At 43.6% G+C, this 27,145-nt stretch overlaps 1 protein-coding gene across 1 annotated transcript in view; it reads right to left on the bottom strand.

The window, feature by feature from the left end:
* GNA13 (G protein subunit alpha 13) overlaps window positions 1-24,104 on the bottom strand; it is a 41,311-nt gene extending 17,207 nt beyond the window's left edge. Inside the window, exons 1-2 of the mRNA XM_082861084.1 lie at window positions 23,577-24,104; window positions 20,976-21,202 (exon numbers count right to left, since the gene is read on the bottom strand). Of these exons, the coding sequence (XP_082717210.1) occupies window positions 20,976-21,202; window positions 23,577-23,859 (510 nt within the window). The 5' untranslated portion in view covers window positions 23,860-24,104. The remainder of the gene's footprint in view (window positions 1-20,975; window positions 21,203-23,576) is intronic.
* Window positions 24,105-27,145: the final 3,041 nt, after the last annotated feature.

The raw sequence follows: 27,145 nt of genomic DNA, 5'->3' as shown, positions 1-27,145 counted from the left end.
TCTGCCCTAGGCAACAATTTCAGTTTGTACAATTGATTTAAATTTAAGTTCTTCTTTCCTTTATCTACTTGCCTGTTACCCTTAAAGTCACTTTTGTTGTGACTCATTATTCAGGTTGTGTTGCTTAGTCTCCTGGCTAACACAGAAGTAAACAATTTCATGTATCAGGCAAGAAAGACCACGGGTTTAAGACTCACTCTTTGTTGGTTATGAGTTGAGAGCTATTGTAACTCTCCACAGTATGTTTTATGTTACGGAAGGGAATTTTTAATAAAATTCCAAAGAAAAGCCATTTCGCACTTACGACTTTTTAAGTTTCAGATGTTTTAGGTCATCCCTTAGTTCTTTCTCTGTTTGAAATGCTGAGATAACTTTCTAGGTTACCGAAGCAAGGCTGAAGCGTCCACAGTGGCGCGGCACTCCTGAAGTTTCCATACTTCCTTAACCTGTGGATATTTGGGTTCTGCCTAAACAAGGGCAGAGCAGCCAGTGGGCCTGGGTTCTACTCGCAAGACAGGCTCTGCTATTGACAAAGCCAGGGAACCCTGGTGAAGTTAACTCAAGGACAAAATAAAATGACATGAAATTAATTTGTGTCAGCTTTACAGAGCTGAGCCTAAACTAGGAATGGCTTCAACGTCGTCCCCATTTACAAGAGTCATGTGTTAGAAAGACTGTCTTTGCTTGCAGAGACAAAACGGGTCAGGGACCCTGAGTTTGAAGGTAACAGAAGAGCTGAGAACACAAATTAGAAAATAACTTCTATTAAACAAATGTGTAATTATAGGGATACCTGGCAGTTTATTGGCCCAGTTATCAAACAAGTGACAGATTTATTCAGCACCCTCTTCTGCACGGCTAAAATATATACAGGACAGGATTTAGAATGTACTACTTTAAAAGGATGTGGAGGGGCTGCCCTGGTGGCGCAGTGGTTAAGAATCCACCTGCCAGTGCAGGGGACACGGGTTCGAGCCCTGGACCGAGAAGATCCCACATGCCGCGGAGCAACTAAGCCCGTGCGCCACAACTACTGAGCCTGTGCTCTAAAGCCTGCGAGCCACAGCTACTGAAGCCCACGTGCCTAGAGCCCGTGCTCCACAACAAGAGAAGCCACCGCAATGAGAAGCCCGCGCACCACAACGAAGGGTAGCCGCCGCTCGCCGCAACTAGAGAAAGCCCGTGTGCAGCAACAAAGACCCAAAGCAGCCAAAAATAAATTAATTAATTTTTTAAAAAAAGGATGTGGAATTTCAGCTAGATAGCCAAAGAATACACAAGAAGAAATTATCTGCTTTTTAAGAAGAATATACTCATTTACTGGCAGCTTTATAGCAACAGGAAGGGGACAACTCTACTTAAACAATATAGGTACAATCTAGAGGAGATTTTAACTTCAAAGTCTTATTTAAATTTCTAAAGTCTATAGAGATAAGGATCAACTTCAGATATCTTAAAAGCAAGGCATACATATTCTAGAAAGCAGTTTGGTAATCTGTAACAGGGGCTTTAGAAAAGGCCCAGGCCCTAGAGCTGCAGGAGTAGCACAGGAGCGGAGCGGATGCCACTGCGGCAGAGGGGGAGCCACTGGGGCGCTCCCTTCTTGTGTTTCATATATTCTAGACCAGGGTCCTCCAACCATGACCTGTAGGCCAGACCCAGCCCACTGTCTGTGTTTGTGTGGCCCATCTAAGGAGTTTGGAAAAAAAAAAAAATTAAAAGACTACTTCATGACATCTGAAAATGATATGAAATTCAAATTTCAGTGTCCATAAATAACACCGCATCGGAGCACAGCCGTGCTCATCGGTTTATGTCCTTACTGTCTACAGCTGCTTCCTGGCCGCCGCCAGGAGAGCAGTCGTGACAGGCCACACGTGGTGCTCTCCACTCTGCACCACGAACTGCACGGACGCAGTTATAACGTGAAAATGTTTCAAGTGTCATCAGTAGTGCAATACCACGACTTTTTGTTTTTTATTATTACTAGTGCACGTCCAGCAAAACAAGCAGAAAAGAAGAGGACTTTCTGTGTCACGCTTTCAAGGCACAATGGAATGTGGATCATTTTGATATCAAATGAGATGGCAATGACCCTACAACTGCGCTAAAAGTACACACGGACATCAACACTACCAGACAAACACTCTACAAAATAATCCCAACTCCTACAGAAAAGCAATAGTCAGAAAAATTACAAAATTTTAAATGGAATAGCTCATCACAGAATTTCTTCACAAGAGGAAAAAAATGAAAATGAGACTGCAGCTGATAGCTGACAAGTTTCCAAGGAGTTCGCATTTGTTAGCCAAGCAAGGACTGCCACGGACTGCTCAGTGGTTGTGTACTCAAGGGATCAATGCCAAGGGTGAAGTGACTGAAGAATAAGCCTGTATGAATAGGCTGTGTGGAAGAACTACAGATGAGGATATTTTCAAGGAAGCTGAGCAAACACTAAGTCAGCACAACCTGAATTGGGATGTGTACAACTGACGGTGGTAAAAATGCGTGGAGGAGAAAAAGGACAAATTTACAAAGACTGTGAAGATGGTTACATCATGTATTCTTCACCAGCAGGGACTCTGTAGGAAATACATTAAATCTATATTGTTACTGAACCAGTATTGTTAACGACGAATTTAATTCACTCTCATGGACTTGACCATCACCAGTTCCGTGAATTTCTGTCAGAAACAGAAGCTGAATGTGCTGATTTGCCCTATTACACCAGTTCGATGTCTTGGCAGAGGTAAGATTTACTGAGATTTTTTGAACTAATGGATGAAATCGAATTTTTTCTGAACAAGAACCACCTTCAACCACTAAGGCAGAACACTGAATGGCTTTTCAAAATCAGCTTTAGGGAAGACTTGATTACATTTCATAATGAATTCAATCCAAAACTAAAAGGCAAAACAGTTTTTTGCAAACTTTATACTGTGGTAAAATCATGTTGACAATTAGTGTTACTGGAATCATAAGCAATGTCCAACTGCTTTATACCCTTTCTTTGCTGTCAAGTTAAAACAGTAGGCCTCCATTCTCATGCAAATGTGCAGCAGATATACATTTCTAAAGTCAAACTATAGTTCCAGCAACATCTTTCAGACCGTAATAAAAGTGTAAAAAAAAATCCACACTTCAAAATCCATTTAACTGTGCAACGACTGGAAATGGTAAACCTGCAATGTAAATGACATGCCCAGAGGCAAACACCAGGAACAAGCTAACAGAATTCTCTAAATGTCTTCCAAGCAAAGTCTATGCTCAATTAAAACCAGATGCTTGGGTTTCCCTGGTGGCACAGTGGCTAAGAATCCACCTGCCAATGTAGGGGGCACGGGTTTGAGCCCTGGTATGGGAAGATCCCATATGCCACGGAGCAACGAAGCCCCGTGCGCCACAACTACTGAGCCTGCGCTCTAGAGCCCGCGAGCCACAACTGCTGAGCCAGCTTGCCACAACTACTGAGGCCCGCACGCCTAGAGCCTGTGCTCCGCAACAGGAGAAGCCACTGCAATGAGAAGCCCGCGCACTGCAACGAAGAGTAGCCCCCGCTCACCACAACTAGAGAAAGCCTGCGCGCAGCAACGAAGACCCAACACAGCCAAAAATAAATAAATAAAATAAATAAAAATTAAAAACAAAACAAAACAAAAAAACTCCCCCAAATGCTCGCTTGGCAGTACCCATCTGTGTGCAAAGACACTTCCAAGGGCGGAACGTGTAAAAGCGTTAATGGATGAACATTTGCACCTGACTGTGATAATGGGGAACACCAAAACCCTGAACCCTACTTAAGCAAAATGTTATCCCCTTCCAAAAGAATCCAATTCTTCTCATTAGTAAACCTATACTACAAAAAAACGTAGGCAACTTTATTATGTTCTGAACTGCGTCAATAAAAAAATCTGTGCAAACCTGAATTCTCTCCTGTTACACTGATTTTGTCTCCTGGCATGTGACGTCTAAAGTGTCACACCACCTGGCCCTTTACAGAAAGCCTCTGACTCCTGTGCTAGCCAAGCGCTTCTTAATCTTGGCAGTGCCTCAGAACCACCTAACGTGCTCCTTAGAGACAAAGATCCCCAGGCCCACCACAACTCCACCAAACCAAACTTTTCCGAAGGCCCACGAGACATGGTTCTGAGGGGCCGGCTCTAGCATCAGCTCAGATCTGCACAGACAGCAGATTTTATTCAAAACTGGATTTTATATTAATTTTACCTTTTGATACTGATTATATCAAATCAGCTAGGGTTTTTATTAAAAGCTTTGTAAAAATGCCAAGAATATTAAGAATCCAGATCAGAAACTTATTTAGCTTCTTCATCTTATTACAAAAGTAGGTTTCAAGCAATATTTACTTGAGTTCGACTAGGTCTCACATGAAAAGCATCAGGCCTCCATTTGACATATTTGAATTGTGACAAACAGCAGAATTAAGTCTAGAAATAGCTTTCTTTCTCTCTCTCTTTTTTTTTTTGTGGTACACGGGCCTCTCACTGTCGTGGCCTCTCCCGTTGCGGAGCAGAGGCTCCGGATGCGCAGGCTCAGCGGCCACGGCTCACAGGCCCAGCCGCTCAGCGGCGTGTGGGATCTTCCCGGACCGGGGCACGAACCCACGTCCCCTGCATCGGCAGGCAGACTCTCAACCACTGCGCCACCAGGGAAGCCCTCTTTCTCTTTTTTAAAAACCGATTTGGTGATTCAGACACACTTTATTTCCTGTGTTACTACAGTTCTAGCAGCCTTCCTCTCCATATTCCTAGAGCCCATTTTCAAATGTCCAACAGCCTTCAAAACTTAACTCCCAGAGATTTTTGTGGTTAAAAATTAATGCACCTGGTACTCTAGCTGTAACACTGTTAAGCAGCTAAAAAAAGCAGAAATGAGAACAAGTATTAGAACTGCTACTTATATTTTAGCAATAGGACCCTAATGAACTTAAAACCTCAATTAAACTTATAAAATTATTTTGCTTCTGCAACAGACACTGGAACCTTGCATGGCAGGTAAATGAAACAATGCCAAGTGTTTCATAAGGAGCACTATCTTTTTACCTGGTAAACAGGTGAAAGTTACACTGTGGAATGAAGAAAGAGGCAACAGAATCCCATCAAATGCAAACTATAAGTAATGCAGTGGATTTCAGTTTGCTACTAAAATGAACTACTGTTGCTTAATCTTGTCAAATGTCTGGAATTTAATTGCAGGCTTATTGGGTATGTCTGTAAATGGCAGAAAATCCACTGTGAAGAAATAAGTTAATTAGAAAGAAACAAGTGAATTAAAAAGCATCCCGGGCTTCCCTGGTGGCACAGTGGTTAAGAATCCACCTGCCAATGCAGGGGACATGGGTTCGAGCCCTGGTCCGGGAAGATCCCACGTGCCACGGAGCAACTAAGCCCGTGCGCCACAACTACTGAGCCTGCGCTCTAGAGCCCGCTGGTCACAACTACAGAAGCCTACACACCTAGAGCCCGTGCTCTGCAACAAGAGAAGCCACCGCAATGAGAAACCTGCGCAGCACAACGAAGAGTAGCCCCCACTCGCCGCAACTAGAGAAAGCCCGCGCGCAGCAACGAAGACCCAACGCAGCCAAAAAAAGAAAAAAAAGCATCCCATTTTTATGTGTGGAGGCCCTTTTAGTTATGAGATTAGCATTACCTAAAATAGTTTTTTAAGAGTAAACATATTTCTTGAGAGTACAAGAAATATTAAAATTCAAAGAAAATCTATATTACCAAGACAATTAAGCAGTGAGAAATTTTCTTTTGAAATCTAAGTATACATGTGAATCTGAAAATGATGGCATAACTCGAAGTTAATATCCAGTTTCTCTTTATATAGAGAAGCAACCACTAGCCAAGTACTACAAACAACAAACACTTCCTGAAGTACTAGTAAACTACAGAACAGAGGTCTGTGTTCTAAAATAGCTAAATGCAACGGTTTAAAGTGGTTCACACCCTTGCCATGCACTTTAAGTCCTTCCATTTGCAAGTTTGGAATATTCAAAGAGGAAAAGGAATCAAGACATAAAATTACAAATCTGTTTACTCTTTAAACTGGTTACAACTGTGAACTCAACTGCCGTATGGTGCTGCCCTGATTGCCGTAGCAAGGTTTCTGTATACCTATAACATGCCTTTAATTTTCATCAGTCTTATAATCCCAAAACTAAGCCAGGTAGAAATGTTCTCTGAATATTCATTAGGCAGGCTTCACTATGCATATATTTGGAGAACATCTATTCAATAGGAAACTAATTAACTTGCCTTTAAAAGTGACCTAGAAGTACGGTTGTTTTTTTTTTTAATCAATAATTCATATTTTGTATACACTTGTAATTTCAGCCCTGCAAATATCCTGGTGAAGCCACATCTAAATAAGGTGGCTTTAAATATTCTATGAATAGACTCTGTGTAATACAAGCCTTTTCATCTAGCATTTACTTATATATAAGGTTTACAGCAAAAATTAAATGCCAAATAAGTAAGGTACAAAATGGAAATATTTGAGGTCAAAGCTGGCTAATGAATCCAGACTCCTCCTTTCGATAAGGACGTGGCTAGTAATAAAGACAGAAGGTAATACTTCTTACTGGATGGGTTCTGGGCCTTTTTTCCTCCTTAGTTTTTATTTCAAAATAAACTACAATGGAGCGGCTGGCGAGCCCACACACAGGGTAGGCATGAGACTCTCCTGGTGCTCAGGCCCTCGCCACGAACAGCCTCACTTCTGCATTCATCCGCCTGCCCTTCCAACATTCTTGTTTTGCCTGGTCTTCACAAAGGACCCATTTTACTATTTCTTATCTTTGAGATGACCTACCTTTTTTTTTTTTTTTTAATGACTTTCTCTATTCATTTTTCTCTGGACAAAAACATTGTAAGGTATTGAAGTGACACACAGCACATGTTTAATAAGGGGATACTGTCATCTTTATCACTGAAGCATAAAGTACTACCACTCATGCCTGTTCTTTGGTTCACAAGGAGAAAGACAGTATTTACTTATATTCAAAGAAATACAAGCTATTTTCTTTTGCTCTGTAGACAGGTCAAAATTAAGTAGGCTCCAACTGAATGCACTTCCAAATTTCTTGCTGGCATTTTCTATGTACATCACTCAAAACTCCCAAAAGAGCCAAAATTAGTCAGTTACGTTAAAACCATCCAAACATTTGAAAATATTTTTTAAATTAAATAGCTCTCCAAACTAAGATAGTTTATAATAGCCTAAACAGAATTTCAGAACGAATACCTCTAAACAGTTAGTTTCAGATTTTTCTTGCATATAAGCTATAAAAACAAACTAGTGCACGATATTAGTAACAAGAAATTTTTGGAAAGAAGTTAACACTTTATTTTGTAAATTGCCGTTTTCTTGCCACTGCTCATAAATTAATAAATTCTTTTTTATATCAAGTTTTCTAATTAGACTTATCACCAAAATGATTTAAAGCTAATGATCTTAGTTTTCTAAGAGTACTCCTGTCGCCCCACCAAATTCCAGTTGACATATATCACAAAAGGCAAATGCAGTTTAATAATTCTACTACAGATGTCACAAAAAAGAAGGCCTTTATTTTATTAAAATGCTTCATCCTGAAGAGACAGAAAAAAGAGTTTGGCCATATGTCTAATAAGCATTTATAGGTGCTTATGTCTTACACTTATATGCTGTTCAACTTTGTTATCTTAAAGTATCAATTATTTTCAAAACCCTATATAAGAATTACAGCCGCTTCTTTAAAATACACGTTTCAGAGTGGCAGCCAGCATTTCTTTATAAAATCTTAATCCCTGAAAATCAGACACACATTTTAAGTGTGAGGAAGGAGCTGAACACCGCAGAGGCGGGCTGGCTCTGACACGGTGTACGGTGCTGCTCACTACGGCAGCAACGTGGCATGATTTACCGAATTAGTTATTCCATGTTACTATTTACCACCCTACTATTCATAAATACGTATATATGAAAGAATTTTCCATATAAGTCAAGAACGCACATCCATTTCTAGAAGAATGCCTTACCAGTCCTCTGAGAAAAATCACCTCCTCCAAGAAATGCTAATGGCACAACATTAAATGAACAGGATAGAAAATTGTACAGAAACTACAGAAAAGTTTAACTCAACAGCCAATAGTGTATTCAAATGCTGGAAGAAAATACACCCAACTGTCAACACAGATGTCTTGGGGTGGAGGTATGGTGGCTAACTAGATGATATTCTACAATGGGCATACACATGTTTTAAAATCTAAATTTTAAAAAAAAAAGCTAATTTAGATTCTGGAGCCCATTTCAAATCAAAAAACAAAAACAGCTTCCCTGTTTTTCAGTTTTCACATAATGATAACACTAAAAAGCTTAGAGTTTTGAACCCTTAAAAACTCCTCAAAGTTAAAATACTTTTTTGAAAAGGGTCAATCATACACAATCCCAACAGCATATAAAGAAATGTCTCGAATTCTAAAAGAAATGACCTCAGTTGTTAAAAAAAAAAAAGAATGTGCAGTTTTCCAACATAAGACATAACTTCCCAAATATAGTTTCAATTCCCCTGCTGTCTAAATAGAGGGGCTCATACAAGCACTTTTTAACACCCAGAAGTCCTCGTGAACGGACACCAGATGGAAAGCTCTGCTCTGGGCTGATGTGCTGCAATGCATCTTGAAATCCCCACAACTCAAACATTACGCAATAATCCAGGTTAATTAACAAAGTAATTCTATGCCTAAGATCACACAGCAGGTGACAGGAAAACCCAGACTTCGATGGATTTCACATTCAAGCCATCACCCCAAACTCTCCGCGGCAGAGAAGCTCCGCACGCCACCCCTCACCTCCGATCACTCAGGTCAGACAGCAAAGACACATGCAGCCTGGAATGTTTTACATGTTGATGAATGTGGGTAACAGCTCGTAACGTGTGCTGGAGTATCAATTCCTGTTTCTAAGTCACTACGGGGCTAAGTGTGTTATTAAGGGACACAGGGAAGCACAGCAGTAATTATGACTGTCACACCCAAACTAGCTACAACCTTAACCTTGATGGACCTGGGTTTTACGTACAAAGCGAAGCGAACTGGCCTACCTGCCCTCCTAGGCCTCTTCTCAGTCAGTGAACACTTGCTGATTCTGCAGACTCTCGGAAGAGAGGTTACCAATGCAGCACTCTACACCGTTTATTGTATCATTTGCAGCCACCGCTGGGTGACTTATGCGCTCCTCACTGGATCGAGAGCCTCCGTGAAGGCAGGCCAGCCAGGCAGCTCCTGAGTCCCAGGGCCTGCTCACCCCAGAACATGGTGTGGGCAGATACTCAGCACACGCCTGCTGAAGGAGGGAAGGAGCATCGCTGCTAAGTTACCGCCCTCACTGCATAAGCAGTGGTCTCAAGTAAACATTATTTGTGTTTGCCTGGCCCAACAGATTAACACTATCATTAACTGATATTAACTCTTCTTCTGAGAGTGAGATTCAAAGAAATTGGTTAATATAAATACAATATACTCTTAGACTTTAAAAAGGCTTGAAAAAACCCAACCTAGTACGTCAGGTGGGCTGAACGCGCTGCAAAAGGGCAATGAGAAGAGTCAGCTGGACTTCAAGAGAACTTCTCCACTTCCTCGCATCACCTGCCAGCCAGCAGTAACCTTCCTGCTGTCCAGCATCAATGGACACGTCCGTCTTCACCTCACGAGGCCTCTCAGGGGCACGTGGTGCTCCTGACCATTTATTCTTCTTTAAAACCCTCTCCCGGCCCCCATGGCATTACACGTTCCTGAACGTCTTCTACCTTTCTGGCCATTTCCGCTAGCATCTCCTCCTCTGAACAGTCTCAAACAGTCTGAAGGTTCCTTAAGACTCTTTCCTGAGCCCTAACTGATTTTACGCCCTTTCCCTGAGTAACTGTACGCGTTCTAAAGACTTTAAATATCATCTGAACACAAACAGCTCTGAAATTTCTCCCTCTAGCACGAAGCTCTGTTCTAGATTCCAGACGTATATACCCAACTGTCTACCTGATTCCTCCTGTATGTCTCAGAGAGCTCAAAACCCAATAAACCCAAACTAAAGCCGTACTCTTCCCCCTCAAATTTCCTTCTCACAGGATCTTTTCATTTCAGCAAAAAGCATCACTGCCCACCTGGTTGTCAAACCAGAAATCCAAGCCCCTCTTTACTCATGCTTTTCTCCCTCCCCTCAGTCAATCCATCGGCAGCCCCGTGACTCCCCTACCAAGTGTCCCTGATGCATCTCCGTGGCGACCACCTGACAAGGAGGGCTCCTTCTGCAGAAGCCTCGCAGCTCTGGGGCTGCTCGGCCCCCAGGACAGCCCAAAGGCTCTCCTCCCTTCCCTCGGATTCCCGCACTCAGGCGAGCCCTGGCCCGCTGCAGGCCCTGCACACGTGGTGCTCCTTCTGCCTGTCCAACTCTCCCCTCTCCTGGCCTGGCCGACCCTTTCCCACCCCTGGGGTCTCAACTTCAGTGTCACCTCCTCTGACTGCCCTCTCGTTGCTTCCTCTTCTTCTCCTCCAGAGCATTTATCACAGGTGGGATTATTTACTTGTTTGCATCCAAGATCAACGGGAACAAAGATTACTCTCATGTGGTTCGCCAGCAAGTACCCAGCCTGCAGAAAAGCACCTGACTCATTAACAGGTGGCAGGTAACATGTCCCTGAACAGCTGCTGAAAGCTGCCAGGTACCATGATTTCACTAAGGCTTAACTCTTGTTAAAGAGGAATACGTCTCCTGAAATGTGCTACCCAAGGCCTTCTTGTTCTTTTACACTTGCTCTTCAGTTTTCACATTTGAGAAGAAAAGAATTCAGATTATCATGATGAAAAACGGATACTTCTGAAGTAATGCCCTAAACCTTAATATCTGCACATAGTATAAAATACAGTTACATATAAAAATATCAAATGGATGTGTATATATATTCCTATCAAAAGAATAAAGTTCTACAGAATGATTTTTTTTTTAAAATAAAGCACCTTTTTCAAAAGAAAGCTATCTTACATCAAGGTCAAATGTGCAAAATACAAGAGATGGGAACCTTGGTTTCTTACTAGATTGTAACGCCATCTTAAAATTGATTGTAGCATTTGATCATAACATAACAGTTTAAAAAGTCAAGAAAAAAGTTAAGTATAATTCTCCTTACCCTAGCCTAGAGTTGAAGTGTATATAATCTATATGATGATTCAATGTCCCCATCATTTTTGAAGCTGTAGCTAACAAAGGCAGTTTTACTGCAAATGCGGCAAGTCAGTATCAGTTAAAAATGGGAAATCATTTGTACTGCAATATTTAACTCAGGAGGCTAAATCACATCACTCTTTTAAAAATATTTCAACTAGGATATATGGTATTTGCAGCTTTGTGAATATGAAGCATTTAATTATTTAGATTTTAAAAAAAATCACTAAAAATGAATTTAGGAGACCATCGGACATTTGAACAGCAGACAAGTTTACCTGTCTGAAGCACAGGTGTGTGTATCCTCTCATCTGTGAGGCCTCGCGGAGCCAAGCTGGCCAGGAAACCCCTTGTGAGCAACTCGCTAGCGACCTGGAGAAGCTAGAGCCACTGCTCACTGCCAGCAGCTTCTGTGAGTGTTTCTTTTACTTAATATCAATAAATGGAAACCACCACACTACACAGCGTGAAGCCTAAATGCAAGTCACATGATATAAGAGGACAGACTCTCTATACAATTTCTATTGAGGAAGTTCATTCTATCTAACAGGAAAATAATTTTTAAAAGATTACTCAGGGATCAAAAAATGGTAACCAGGATATTGAAAAGGAAAGCGAAAGTCTCTCACCCCCATGACAGTACTCACTATCCCAGCACTTCTTGTTTAACCTCTCTAGAAGGGAGAAGAGAAATGTCCTATTAACAGGCTAAATGTAGCTGCACTGGTTGGAAGAACCCAAAGACACTGGGTTATTTTGGGGGACAGGGGTGACAATACAAGAGTTTTGTTTGCTGGCTAACATTGTTTTTAAATGGCAAAATTAAAATTTCGGGGCTTCCCTGGTGGCGCAGTGGTTGAGAGTCTGCCTGCCAATGCAGGGGACACGGGTTCACGCCCCGGTCTGGGAGGATCCCACATGCCGCGGAGCGGCTGGGCCCGTGAGCCATGGCTGCTGAGCCTGCACGTCTGGAGCCTGTGCTCCGCGACGGGAGAGGCCACAGCAGTGAGAGGCCCACGTACCGCAAAAAAAAAAAAAAAATTAAAATTTCATTTTCTTTAGGGGAGCAAAATTGAAATTTATTTTGCTCCATTATTCTTTTAGGCTAATGAAAGTTGGTTGTTTTTTTTTTAACAAAGTGGTCAGTAGTTCTAAAATCTCACAAAAAGTAACATGAAATCTTAAAAAATAAAATGATTCAGTATTTTATGAATATAAGGAATTTTTTAGGTTGGAAAAGAAGCCCAAATACCCTCCTCAACGTGAGTCCTCACAACACCTCTGCCAGGCCACAGGCACAGGAAACGGCAAAAAGGGAAAGAGGATACATGTATGCAGGGGGAAGGGCGCCAGAAACAACCGAGCAGGGAGAGGGAAAGACAGAAAGCGGCACATTTGGCGAGAGTCACAGAGCACCTGCGCCCATGCTGCGGTGACCTCACGACGCTGCTGGCAGGAAGACAACTTTGGCTAATTCAGACCACACATCTGAAGCGTCTCAGGAGCACGTTCTCCAAATTAAATACTTCTGGCTAGAAATCTCACGGTGCAAATGGGAAAGATCAGTACTGGTGAGTTTTACCATACATCTATACACTGCCTTATTTTCAAAGCATTTTAATTATCATTATTACATTCGATTCCTTAGAATTGTGTTTTAAAAATCATTTACAAATATATACAAGAACTAACCATAAAGATATAGACCTGTCATTTATAAAATGTTTTTTGTTTAAAATAATTACATAAGCAAAGGGCTTTCCGAACTGACATTGCTATAGCTGTCAGGAAGACAGATTAAGCAACATTTTTAAAAAGTTTGTATATTTGTCAAGGAAATGGAAACTATACAATCAATACAGTGAAAGGTAAGGTAAAATTAGCTAATTTGGGTCAGTATGGTAATTTATGTACGAGAAAAACAGTCAAAATAAAATAAGTAGAGAGAAGACTTTCAAACGGACGTCGCGCTGGGTGGGATACTTGGGGTTAATGTTTCTAGTGTTAAAAGTTGAGAACATATCATCCCCATTTTCACAAAATGTTAAGAAGGTACTATGAAGAAATGAAGAGCCACATCATGAATTTTCGATCTGGAAACAAAGCACAGTGACGTTGGAAAGGAAACAAGAACTGACGTAACAATGAAAACCTCAAACGTCTCCCTGGTGCTGCCTTCATTAGAGACGCCAAATGGTCTAATGAGACTGTAAGTCGTATTCTGCACTGTTTACAATTCAGGATTTTTATATGGGAAATCAAGTTCACAGAGTTAATCAAATCAAAGTTTACAGCACTCTTACCTCGTAGGAAACTACTTACGGCTTGTGGATATGGCATGTACTAGGGCTGTTAATGGCTAACGATAATAAAATGATTAATGTGTGTCAGGCACTGTGTCAAAGGCTTTACATGGATTACCTCATGTAATCCCTACGACGACTAACAAAGGTAGTTGAATCATCCCCATTTCACAGTCGCAGAAAGAGAAAGAGAGCCTGGGGGACTCGCTCAATCTCACACAGTGAGAGGCAGAACCCACACGAGTTCCGTCTGGCCACCTAGTTCCACTTTATTGCACAGCACAGCAGAAAACCACATCACATTTTAAGGTCCCCACGTTAAAACCATTTGTAATAATGTTTTACAATATGGAAAATAAATGAATAGATTTGAACATGGTTATTTTCTAATTTGTTTGGAAGATACAAAGTAAAGTTCCATGTAGCAAAACCAAGTATACAAGTCTTATGACTTAGACCAAAAACCAAAATAAATCAGAGAAGGGTAATTCTACTAAAGTATTCTGCTTCTATTGTAGACTAGTTGTGTATGAAAAAGTTCACCCACTGCAGTGATTTAAAAATCTTTTTTATTCCTTTTGCCAAAAGAAGAGAGATTAAATTTGAAAGATTAAGACAAACAACTACCATCGCTGAAAGAGACTGGTAAATGTAGCCAAGGCCACTAAAGTCCAGTTTTCAAAACAAAACTATTTCCTTGATCTGTATCAGCTCATTCTAATAATGCTCTGCTAATGTGGATGTAACAAAGTCTCTTAAAAAAAGGCATCTCGTAAAAAAAAAAACGTTCACAACAAAGACTGAAGTGAATTGTATCATACAGCTAGAAAAAAAAAAAAACTTTCAAAAAAGGAAATAAAAATCACTGCTAATTTCCAGAAATAGGTACTTTCTAACTGGAACAAAAACTTGCAACAAACTACAATCTGGAATGCTCATAAGCAGAATGAAATATGTGACAACTACATGAGAAACACTGCAAAGGAATTCATAAAAATAACTAAGACTGCTCTGATTATCTCCTCCAAACCAAGAGCAAATCTGCGCAACTGTATACCAGATACGTGCCCATTTCAGAACGTCACTTTCTTACAAAAAATATATGGCTGCTTTTCAGATAACTGGTTGCCATTAAACTTCTATGTTTCAGGGTACGTTAAAAACCATGTTGACTGATGAAACATCAGTTGAGGGTCACTAGCAGTTAGTTTTCAAGGAGGTGAACATTCAAACAGCCTTCACCCTAATGCATGGTGGTTAGGATAAACTGTACCTCTCTAACTTAGTAAATTTACCATTACATTTAAGTTTATTACCATTACCATTATGACTATAATCTAAGTTTATAAAGTAAAAAAGGAATGGCACAAGGAAACTATGGAAAGTTCGGAATACTAAAAACAACTGTGTGCGTACCGGTGCAGCGCTATGTATCTGTAAGAAAACCTCACATATATTTAAAATAACATGCTAGAACTTAACTAGGGGAGTGTTAACTATCAGTGCAGGGTGTTGCTCAGAAGAGGAAAGAGCCCTGGAGGGCTTGCAAAATGGGGCTCTGTGCACAGGCAGTCAGCAGGCTGAGGCTCCAGGGTCTATCCTGTCATCGTTGACTACCTCTGTGAGCCGAAGGAACCTCTCTGTCTCTGAATTTTTTAATCTGTGAAATGAGGACAACAGCCCACATTCCCTTTGCTTTCTTTTACTTAAGGATTAAATGATAGTGTATGTGGTAGAAATAATTAATGTACTCTGAAAAGTACAAAGCAATTTTTGTAAAACATAAGGTGTTAAAAAGTGATGTAATTAATTATCAGCACTTGAAGTAATTTTCTGGAGAAAGAAGCTGGCACCTGTTTGGGGTTAATATGACAAGATACGGCAGATTGGATGGGCTGCTGCTTATCTGTGACAGATGAACAGGGACTGTGCAACGCACGAAGTCCTTGGGCCGTTATGCTTTTCTTAAAAGCAAGCTCCCAAGTCTCTCTCCTGAGTTAGGTCCACACTCTAGTAAAGAAGAGCAATAAAAGGTAATATAAAAAGCAGCACAAGGACTTCCCCGGTGGCGCAGTGGTTAGGAGTCCCCCTGCCAATGCAGGGGACACAGGTTCGAGCCCTGGTCTGGGAAGATCCCACATGCCACAGAGCAACTAAGCCTGTGCACCACAACTACTGAGCCTGCGCTCTACAGTCCACGAGCCACACCTACTAAAGCCCACGTGCCTAGAGCCTGTGCTCCGCAACAAGAGAAGCCACCGTAGTCGGAAGCCTGTGCACAGCAATGAAGAGCAGCCCCTGCTCACCGCAACTAGAGAAAGCCCGTGCGCAGCAAACGAAGAAGACCTGATGCAGCCATAAATTAATTAATTAAAAAAAAAAAAGGCAGCACAGTATTTTACAATCCCTCTTCAGCACCCAGGGTTCGGATATCCCACAGCTAGTCAAGTTTCTACCAAAAATAAAATCATGTAAACATGAACACATCAACTGGATATAACAAATCAAGAGATCTACTTAGGTGTGCATGTATATGTGCTACACACGTGCACACACACACAAAATCTCACCAAGTTATATTAAAACTATAAGCACATGCCAAAACAACCTCTTTGTTTTCAATGCAAACAGTAGTACAGCTCTGGGTTTCCAAGGCTTGGATAACACATGACCATTGTGACAAGTTTACCAAAACCAAATTCTATAGACCTAAATTTAAAAATCTCTACAATTCCTAATGTAACATACAATCCTTGTTATATAGGCTGAACTATTTCATCCTAAGCCTAGAATCAGGAGGTTTTTAGCAACTTGAAGTCAAAGTCCTTCTTTGATTTTATTCATAAAGAAAATGGACAAAACCGTTCTCCAACAGAAAACTGAAAATAGTTTACAACTGAAAGTAGTAATTCACCCTTTAAAGCAAATCCTATCTAGCGTTAAAGAACAAACAAATGCCTCTAACTCTATAGTATTCCAAATCCATACTGCAGTGCAAACAAAGAAACGAATCCCTCAGCTCAAAGGGAAGTTCCTATTCTACTGAGCACTCAGCTCCTTTCTGCAGGCCGCTGCGTGAGGCTAAATAGGTACTTTGTTACACAGACTGAGGAAAGAGCTGTCTTAATGAAAAAACTAGCTCCTCAGCTTGGAGAAGTGTAACTATCCTCAAGCACAAACTGTACTACTTGAGTAAGAAAAATTAAGTCTAACCCAAGGTACCACGATAACAAAGAAAATGGTTTCAGTGGCAGGAATTGCAAAGAAAAGCCCGGTCATCACAGGAAGCTGTATTAACGCTGACACTGTCACAGTATGTACAGACGCAGCAGTGCTCCTCCCAGAGTCACACACCTTCTTGTCCTGTGTAACCAGGTCTGTGCGTTCTGCTTACATTCCTGAATAAGTAACTGTTACACAGTCCAGAACAATCTAACTGGCAGTGACTCCTGCTACATGTCCCCAGTTGCATCGCTTCCCAGCCATCTCTTTAGTCCTCTAAGTTAGCAAATTCCCTAGTTACAGTCACGTGAGTTTTTCTAAAGAGAGGGTATCTCCTCAGTACAGTGGCAGGCTATGGTGAATGTACAGCCAAGGCAGAGCATTACAGACATTTAATTGAGACCTAGAAGAGACCACTTCTTAGGATATACTGTCCTCAGTGTGCTAGCTTATACGAACGAGAAAGGCACCATAAGCTGTAACAACAACTTGAATCTTTAGATTTTTCTTTCTCCACAGTAAGCTATTTAGCTTACCCACAATGAGACTAACCAGAAAAGGAAATGTTTGCCTTTGGGAACTAGGGAAAGAAAACATTCATGTTTGCACCCAAAGTTATTACTAACAAACGAACGGCCTGCTAAAAACTAAAAACCAAAGCTGTGATATCACTACCCTACCCTCGTCCCAAAAACTGATTAAAGGGCGGTCATTCATCTTAAGCAAAAAAGCTGTAGGGAGGCTTAAAAACTGCCCCCATTTTTTTGCATTTAAATTTGCATTAATAAATTTAATAATCAAGGGTTAGTTGAAACCAAAAAGGCTAATTTTTCTTATTTTATCTGCTAACTCCTCTCATTTCCCCCATGACTACTTTTTCTATCCAAGATTCAAGAATATACTACATTGTTAAACGTAACAAAAAAGAAAAATTGATTCTGTAATACAAGAACTTCCCATCTCCTGGAAAATTAACAAACTAGCATACAGAAACACTCATGTTTCCCAGGAAAAAAATGAGGACTGTTTCTTTTTTTCTAGAAGAATATTATAATTCAGATCGTCTAAAAAAAATGAGGAAATAAAATGTGTCAGGCCCTATGTTAATGAGAGAAAAAGACCAAAAAAAGGCAGACCAAAGGAGATTCTGCCTTAGAGGGAGATGAAAACACAAACCAAAGAGCTGGAACACCAGGTGAGGCACCAGCTGGGGGTCGGCACGCAGGCACGCAGGCAGGCAGGCTAAGGAAAGGCATCCCCGTCCAGCGCGAGGCCCAGGGAAGGCTCCCCGCAAGAGAGGTCGGGCCCGGCGGAACGGTGGCCCCGGAGCAAACCCACCCCACGGCCTACGGCCTGCCACAGATACAGACCACGGGGCTCCTCCCAGGCTCCCCAGGCAAGGAAGGGAGTTGAGGAAACTGTTCTGTTCTGGCTAAGCAATGATTCCGGCTGAATCTGCTTCAAGGGGCCCATGGACCACATGCAGTCACATTAAAATCTGGTTGGCGCTGTTCTAAGTGAAGGGGGAGACCTAGTAACCAGCTACGGGCCTGAAGAACCCGGGCAGAGGGACTCTGTGAAGACGGCCACGGATGCAGAAGCCCAGGGCACGTGGGATTTGAGAGGTCATAGGGTATGTGATGTGGTCTAATGACACTGGAATCCTAGGCAAGCCAGTGAGAGTCCGGACTCACACCGAGAGGTTGCACTCTGTTCCAGAAGCTGTGGAGAACAAGCAGAGCTTTCTGAGCAGACCTGGCTGTGTCTGGACAAGATCACCTGGGAGTCCAAGCAGGAGGTACCAGGACATGGAAAGGTGGAAAGGAGGGACTGATGCAAGAGACTTTTGGAGGCAGAAAAGACAGGACTCGGGGCTTTGTGTGTGTGGGCGGGAGAAGGAACCAAAGAGGACACCGAGGAAAAGCTGAAGTAGGCAAAGTGCCTCCCCAGGGTCAACAGCACGCCAAGCACCACGGAGCATCCTGAAGTCTGAGAGCCACTGATCCAGCACACTCACTGAGCACCTACTACCTGTGCCAGGTATACCATTAACAATGCCAAGGAGACACACGGGAAAAAAAATCCCTGTCCTCCAGGAGTTAAAACTAGATCTCTCCCTGCTCCTCTTTCCCTGTGTCTCTACCTTTCATCAGAAAAGAAGTATTTCTGGAACACGTCTCTCCTTGTCTGTGAGGCCTTCTCTGCTCTGAAAGCATCAGCTGGCTCAAGTCAAGAACCTGCGGGTCCTCAGCCTGAGTGGTTTTACCCATTCGTTCTTAATGGCGAATAAATCCTCAGGAATGCCTTCTCCACAACGATGGCCATGAGACTGTAAGATGTGAACGTTCAAATTCAGTAAGTGTCACCGAGGTCCAACTTCAATTAAATGGACTTATGGAACTTTCCCACAGAGAACTTTACAGTACAGCCGTTTGTTTATTCACTGAATCAATATGTAGCGTGTGCTATTACAGATGGATGCTTTTTCCCTGACCTGGAAGGACGAATAACATCCTGAGAAAATTCACAGTGAAAAGTGTGGTTTGTTGAGAAAATGAATTTAGAAGAGAATAAGCAGCACTTAAAAACAGGACGGAGGGGCTTCCCTGGTGGCACAGTGGTTTAGAGTCCACCTGCCGATGCAGGGGAAACGGGTTCGTGCCCCGGTCCGGGAGGATCCCACATGCCGCGGAGCAGCTGGGCCCGTGAGCCATGGCCGCTGAGCCTGCGCGTCCGGAGCCTGTGCTCCGCAACGGGAGAGGCCACAGCAGTGAGAGGCCCGCGTATCGCAAAAAAAAAAAACCAAAAAAAACAGGAGGGAGGGTAAAGGGAGATGAGAAGGGGTGTGTGGAAGACAAAAATTAACCCCAAGTCTGAGAATTAGATGGAGGTCACTTGTCAAGTTAATTCATAATATTCAACATATAATGCTGCCAGCTACTCAATTTTAACAATTATGTGAGATTGCCCTTGTCTCTCATTAATGGATAATTTAACAGACAAGATACACACACTAAAGAAGAGAACTATACCAGACAATACATAATCAAGTGCTAGGCTGTATGTTACACACCAGGGCCATAATTCAGAGAAAGTAAAGATTCAGGTCTCCGTTTTATCAAGAGCCAACGTGAACACTCTTCTAGAACTTTTAATTGCCAAGCCTGCTGCTGAGTACAAACTGTAACAGCAAGGACTGCTGGCTGCACATCATTCTGCAGCCACACCCAGAAATGTGAATTGCTTTAATGCCAGTGACATCATCAAACAACTTTCTAAGCAGTTTTACTTTTAACTGTCACTTTATTTTGATCACATTACAGTAAAACACTTCAGATCTGAACTCCCTCCAAATTGCATACAGTCTAGATGGCTATCATTCCTGGGACCTTTCCGGTCTTTGGCAAATAAAACCCCGAATACAATCAAAGCATTCACAATTAAATTACAAAACACTTGATTAAAAAAATCTATTTCAATCATTATTTTTGTATCTTTAACCTAGATCAGATCCTTTTCCACTCTCTCTTCAATGTTGTATAATAGCTACAAAGTCTTACGGGAGTCTCGTTTAAGATAAAGTAGATATGATAAATATAAAATAAATTCTAGGTGCTTCCCATGTGAAACAGAGGTATAAAAAATAACAGATTATTTTTGTTTTTTAAGAAGGAACATTTTGTAAAACGTGCTTAGAAGCCTTAAAAAAACACAGCATGCAAATATACAAAAAGCATGACTGTTAAACATTATTAAGGACTTTAACCTCTTTACAGATTAAATTAATCTGAATCATGAAATAAATACCTCTAAAGACTAAGGATAAAGAGCACATCTGAACAGTCAGGTTACTGAACTCTTAATCCAAGAGTAAAAGGTCAGTTTTTAGAAAGATCAATATTGTTGCTGGAACTGAGAGGAGATTACTTCTAAAAGGAGAAAAAAATTAATAATTTGAAAGTGCCTGAGAAAATCATTATGATCTTACTTTCAAAAAGGAAAAATGACCAACTAATTATAACAACTTCACCAAACCTATGGGGTTTACCTTACTTTTATCTTGCTCAGTTTAAAAAGCTCATCTATAGAGTAATCCAAGTTTCTGAGGCTAAAATTCTGGATAGATACATTATATTGTGGAAGTCAGTGAAAAAGGTGTGTTAGAATCAGATGTTAATAAATGCCGTTAAAATAAAATCACAACATTAAAAAAAAAACCAAATCTCTTACCAATTGAAATTCTCGACGCCGGTCATAGGCATTCTGTATACCACTGTCTGCCCATAATGCTCTTATAGCAGGAAGATACTGTAAAAAAACTCGAGTTTCCACGATTCCCTGGGCCGTCAAGGGGGTCCGCGTATCAAACGCCATCAGCTTGTCTCCATTGAGGTGGTTTGAGGTATCCCCCCAAGGAATGTGAAGCTTCTCTCGAGCATCTACCAGCACCCTCATACCTTTGTTTAAAAAAAAAAAAAAAAGTGTGATGGGAGTCATCAGATATTCTCAGAGATTTGATTCTAGTATTATTTCCTTAAACTTCTTAAGTACTCCAGGCCTGGTGCCTCCAAAACTGGAGACCAACATCAAGACAAACAGGAGCAACTTCTCAGAGTGTAAAAAAAAAACTAACAGTTGTTCACAATCATAAAATTAGAGCCTTGCAAAGCAAATACAATTAACACAAGTGCTCCTCCTAAAGGATTTTAACATGTTCTAATTTATAAACTAACTCCTGGGTAGAACGCAGTCACAAGAGAACAAAAACTAGCAAAGGAAAAAGAAATTATGCTGCACAGCCTGATGTCCAGGCTCTGAAGAAAGATCTGCAAGCAAGATTTTATGAGTCTCTCAAAGAGACGTTTATTTATGAGACGTCAAGAACCAAACTTATCACCCTGTGATCTGCTTGGTCCCTGAGCACCCTGCTTAACCCTGAGTCTTCCAGGATCACATTCAAAGCTCAGAAACTTCTCCCATCTCAAGCTTCAAATCAGTGTAACGCAGAGAATGGAGTCAGACCTCCCTAGAAAGAGGAAGACCAACTGCAAAAAAGACGTAGAAGCTGAGATTTCAACTCACAGAGATTAAATCAAACCCATTATTTCTAACACTAGACTGTTACCTTTAGTCCCTCTTAACAATCACAGGACTATTAGGTCATCTGTTTGGTTAACTGAAAAACCGTTTTGCTGTCAATTTTCTGATCACGCCAACTCAAAAAATGCAGATGGCTAGTGACTGCATCTCATCATCAAAGCTCGAAGTAGGTCATGCGTAGGAGCCCGTGCACATGAAGAACCAGGTGTTTACCTGGCTGACTATCAGTTAACATGCTGGCTCTATTCATTGACAGAATCCCTTCCGTTCAGCTGCACCGTTCAGCTGCATGGGGATACAAAGGTACCTTCGGTTAAGGACTGGCTAGGCAGTCTTCGGCCTTGAAAGGGACCTTAATTAGTTTGGTTCTAAACCTGAAGAGAGGATAAATACAACCACTTTTTACAGCTTAACTTCAGAGGTACTAGGGTCTGGCTGTGGTCTGTGAGCTCTTGGCCTAGTGCCCTTCCCCCATCCTTACCCCCCCATCCCCAAGCAGTTTTCCTCTACTCAATCCCGGGAGAAAAAGAGTGTCACCAAAGAGTGACTTAGGTACTTCCTGAACAAAAAAAAAAAACCCTTAAAAAAAACGATGCTTGGAAAAGCCTGAAATCTATAACCAGCTCCTATATAACTGCTACCCAGATGCAACAGAGAACCCTCATGCACCTGAAGTACCAGGCTCTGTATCTCAACTCTGCCAAAATGCCTTTTATATAAAGTACAAAATAGGTCCTAGTAGAAAAAATGAGTGCTAATTATCGCTCCAATGACAAAACTAAAATCCCCTCTTATGTAATTCTTTGAAAGCCCAGAACTAAAATTCTTGTGTGTTTTTCACCTGAGAACAAAGCTTACTCTCAATTTTAAAAACACCCACAAACAGCAGCAGAGCCTATGGTCTAAGCCAACACTAATTCATTGACTCAACCTGTACAGGCTCCGCATCACATTTAGGCCGAAGATTCTTTGTATCAACACACGATTTCATTTAAGTAGTAGAAACAAGTGTGGTACCCCCTCCCTCCCGCCCCCAATTATTAAGCAAAAGAAGAGTGGAACGTGCTGCATGGTGATTACAGGCAAACATCCTGCCCGACCGTGACACTGGGGCGAAAAACCACCGCTAACTGTATGGTGACTGTATGGTGCACTCTTTCCTGATAGCAGCACAGTAAATAGGACACCCTCAAGTTTCATATCCTTGCCCCAAAGAGCCCAAGAGCTGTCACACTTCGCCCTTGACCAGGGTCTCGGGCACAAGTTTCCTGACCGCGGCGGTTGCAGAACTCCCCGGCTCAGGAATTGGGAGCAGCCCCGACCCCATGTGACTCGGGTCACCCACCAACCGGGGCGGCGAGGCTGGGCGGGCAGCGCCCCGGCGTGGGGTGAGGATGGACGGTCTGGGTTTGGCCCGTCCGGAGGGAGGACAGGAGAGGTCACCCCACGCTCCGGAGCACCCGGCTCGCCTCACTTCCCTCTGGCAGGGGGCGAGGCCAGCGGCGGGGTTGGGGGTGGGGACCCGCCGCGCCCCCTGGCCGGGCGGCAAGGGGGAGAACGGGTCGCCCCCGGGCATCCTCTCCCCCGGGCCGCGCCCCCTTCCCGCCCGCCGGGCCCGGTCCTCCGCCAGGGACAGAGCGAACGAGGGCGGTGCCCGGCCCCGCGCCGCGGCCCGAGGCCGGGCCCAGCGACCCACCGGCCCCCGGCCCCCGGGCCCGGGACCCCCGGCACCTTTGATCACGTTGCTGTAGATGGTGGGGCGGAACTCCTCGCGCGCGCGCTGGTCGAAGTCCTGCCCGTGGATGATGCGCATCTGCTTGAGGAAGGTGGACTTGCCGCTCTCGCCCGCGCCCAGCAGCAGGATCTTCACGAGCCGCTTCACGTAGGTCTTCTCCCGCGACAGGCATTTGTCGATCTCCTTGGACTTGCGCTGCTGCTCGGCCTCGCCGCTCGTCAGCACGCAGCCCGGGAAGCACACGGACAGCACGGACCGCGACGGCAGGAAGTCCGCCATCTTGCCGCCGCCGCCGCCTCGGCGGGCCCCTCCGGCTCCTCCGCCTCCTCCGCGGGCGGCGGGCGGCTCCGGCTCGGCGGCTCGAGGGCGCGGAGCGCTGCGGCGGCCCGAGCGCGCTGGGGGAGGGAGGGAGCCAGAGGACTGACTCGCAGGGCGGGCCGGGCAGGGCGGGCCAGGCTGGCCGGGGAGGGAGGGAAGGAGGGCGGGCCCGGGAGGGGCGGTGGCCCCGGGGCGTGCGCGCGCCCGCAGCCTCCCGGGGGCGCGCGCGCACGCCGCGGCCGCTCCCCCGACTCGCGCCCCGGGCCGGAGACTCACGTTCTCTCGCGAGCCCGCGACCGCCGCCGGGCGCGCGCGGGGAGGTGTCGGCTGGGCGGAGTCTTGTGGTCACGTGACCTCCATCGGGGCCGGGCGCCTCCGCCCGGGGCAGGCACCTGGGGAGCCGGACTTTCGGTTGCCCTTGAATTGGCTGCACCCACTTAGGTGCAGAAGGGCTACTTCCGATGGCCCGGGCGGCCGGAGACCAGGTCGCGGGCGCTGCCTTTTGGGCTCCCCAGCCGTTCCCGCCGTTCTTACTCCTGGTTACTCCCCGCCGCCGGCTGTCACCTAATTTCGAAGTCTTTGGTTCGAAGTTATACAAACAGCGAGCGCGAGCTTGGAAAGTTTTTGGTGCATTTTCTTAAAGTGGGTTCCTTGACATCCTGCTTTCCCAAGCCCAGAACTGTGACCAGACGTCATCCATCCTCCTCCAGCCCCACCCGCAGCTCCCTTTGTCATTCTCAGACCTTGCCGTTCCTCTGAGATGTGCCAGGAGCGATTGTTGATGTTTCGTTGATGTGGGTTTCCACCCGAGCTGCCGCGCTGAAATCTGGACAGTAGCTGCCGGAGGGTGAGGTCATGGTGAAAATCCCCCTTCACCGGACACTGTGATGCAGGCTCTTCCCTAGAAGGAAGCAGATAAGCAAACAGACCGAGGACAAGAGCCGGCAAATTTTAGGTTTCCTGCCAGATTGCAGAGGATATGACCAGCCGAGGGACTTTTTTTCTATCTTAGTAGCGGATTCAGGCCAGGACACCTGAAGGGCTGCCAGGAGACAAGCGACAAGTGACAGCTGGCTTGGCAGAGAGACTGCATCGCAAGGACCCCGGACGCCGACTTCTTCTCTCTTAGTATTCTAGTTTCAAGTGGAAAAAGGCATTTGGGTCGGTCTCTGTTTATGGCAGTGCAGCCCTAATGCTCCTTTATTGGGGCTTCTGGGGCTCAGAAACTTCTGTGTCAGGCACTGAGGTGAGAAGGAGGTCAGCAGTCTGAGAGGCTCATGAACACGTTTAAATTTAAAAATCAGTGCTAATCAGTTTACTGGCCGGGTTGGGTTAATGGCTGAAGAGCCTCGTGACTCGGTAATTTGGCTGCAGTAAACAATACCTACAGTAGGATTATCTCCTGTTGTCCTGGCCGAGCCCACAGGGGTGGATAAGCTACAATATACAAAGTAGGGTCAGTTCAACTCCAGTATCTGTGGATTGATAGGGTCAGAATCACTAGGCCATGCCTCAGGCAGAATCGATGGTAAAAGTCCACCCGGGATGCAAGATCTCTCTGTAGCCTCAGCTAGTGTTTGGGAAGTTCTGTTCTCCAACCATGAAAGGACAGACCTCTGCCCAGGACAGGGATATAGCATTGGCCCCCAAACACCCATTTCTACGTGGACTTCAGATGCTAATTTGAATTCTACAAAAGCAGGAAGAGAGAAGCCTATCAGTTAGTTAGTTAACATCTTTTTTTCTTTTTCCAGTAGTGTGTGCAACATAATTGGAGAACCAAGGATCCCTAGGAGGCAGGAAGGTATTCCCGCCCTGCCAGTTCATGTTGTGACAGGTAGACCAGCAGAGAAAGTTGTTCCAAGCCCTGCCTGTAACCTTCTGTTGGAACGAGCTTGGCTCAGATCAAGCCCAGCTGCTCTAATCAGTGTTTCTGAAAAAAAGAGACCTCTTTGGGCCCAGCCTGGAGTCTGGCTGCAGTTGTCCAACTGCTTCTGTCTGGTCATCAAGCCACCTTGAAAACATGAGCATTAAAATGAGCTAGAGGTTTGGTGACTCCTCGGAAAGTGAAACATAACAATTGCCCTATGACCCAGCAATTCCACTCCCAGGTATATACCCAAAAGAAATGAAAACAGGCGTTCAAAGAAAAAAATGTACACCTGTGTTCATGGCAGCACTATTCAGAAGAGCCCAAAGGGGTGAACAACTCATAGATCCATCAATGGATGGATGGATAAACAAAATGTAGTGTACCCATGCAACGCAATTATTCAGCCGTGAAAGCAAATGGAGTACTAACACGTGCTACAGTGTGGATGAACCCTGAAAACATTATGCTACATGAAAAAGCCGGTCACAAAAGGCCACACAGGTAAGGCTCCATTGATATGAAATGCCCAGAATAGACAAATCCATAGAAACAGCAGATTAGTAGTTGCCAGGGGCAGGGGGAGGGGGGAACAGGGAGTGACTGCTTAATGGGTATATGGGCTTTCCTTTTGGGGTGATGAAGATGTTTAGGAACTAGATAGCGGTGATGGTTCATTCACAGAACATTGGGAATGAACTAAATGCCCCCCGGTTGTACACTTTAAAATGGTCAAACGATGAATTTAATGTTATGTAAATTTCACCACAATAAAAAAAAATGAAGTAGGGAAAACAATAGTTTCCATAAAAGTCTTTGCATTCATTTAACATCGTGCAATATTCAGTGAATAGAAGTGTGATTATGGTTTTTGGGGTTTTTTTTTTTTTTTTGGCCGTGCAGCTTGTGGAATCTTAGTTCCCTGACCAGGGATTGAACCTGGGCCCTTGGCAGTGAAAGCACAGAGTCCTAACCACTGGACGGCCAGTGAATTCCCTGATGATGATTATTTTAAAGTAGTGCTAACAGTTTAAATTATTTGCACCAGAAGCAAATCCACTCTAGCTGTTACTTCAGGTTACATTGTAATGATATTAGTGATATTCTAATTTTCAAATAGTTTCATAACCAAAAATAAATTCTGAACTTTTTAAGGGAATATAGAGTTTGTTGGTTGGAATTGGATTGGCTGGCTACTCCATTTTCAATAGACCCAGATGTGAATTCATTGGAAACATCTGTATTAGCCAGTTAATCCATATGCAAATGAGGGGTTCAGATGCCCAGAGGAGCTGTGATAAAATGATTAAACAGTTAATTAGTGGCAGTGCTCTTTTCTTTCTGGAAACTCTAAGTCTAGTGGCAAACAGTCTTGCT

This window comes from Leucopleurus acutus (assembly GCF_964270905.1).
Source record: "Leucopleurus acutus genome assembly, chromosome: 19".
In the NCBI taxonomy this organism is placed as follows: domain Eukaryota; kingdom Metazoa; phylum Chordata; class Mammalia; order Artiodactyla; family Delphinidae; genus Leucopleurus; species Leucopleurus acutus.
This window is presented reverse-complemented; position numbering and strand designations above follow the sequence as displayed.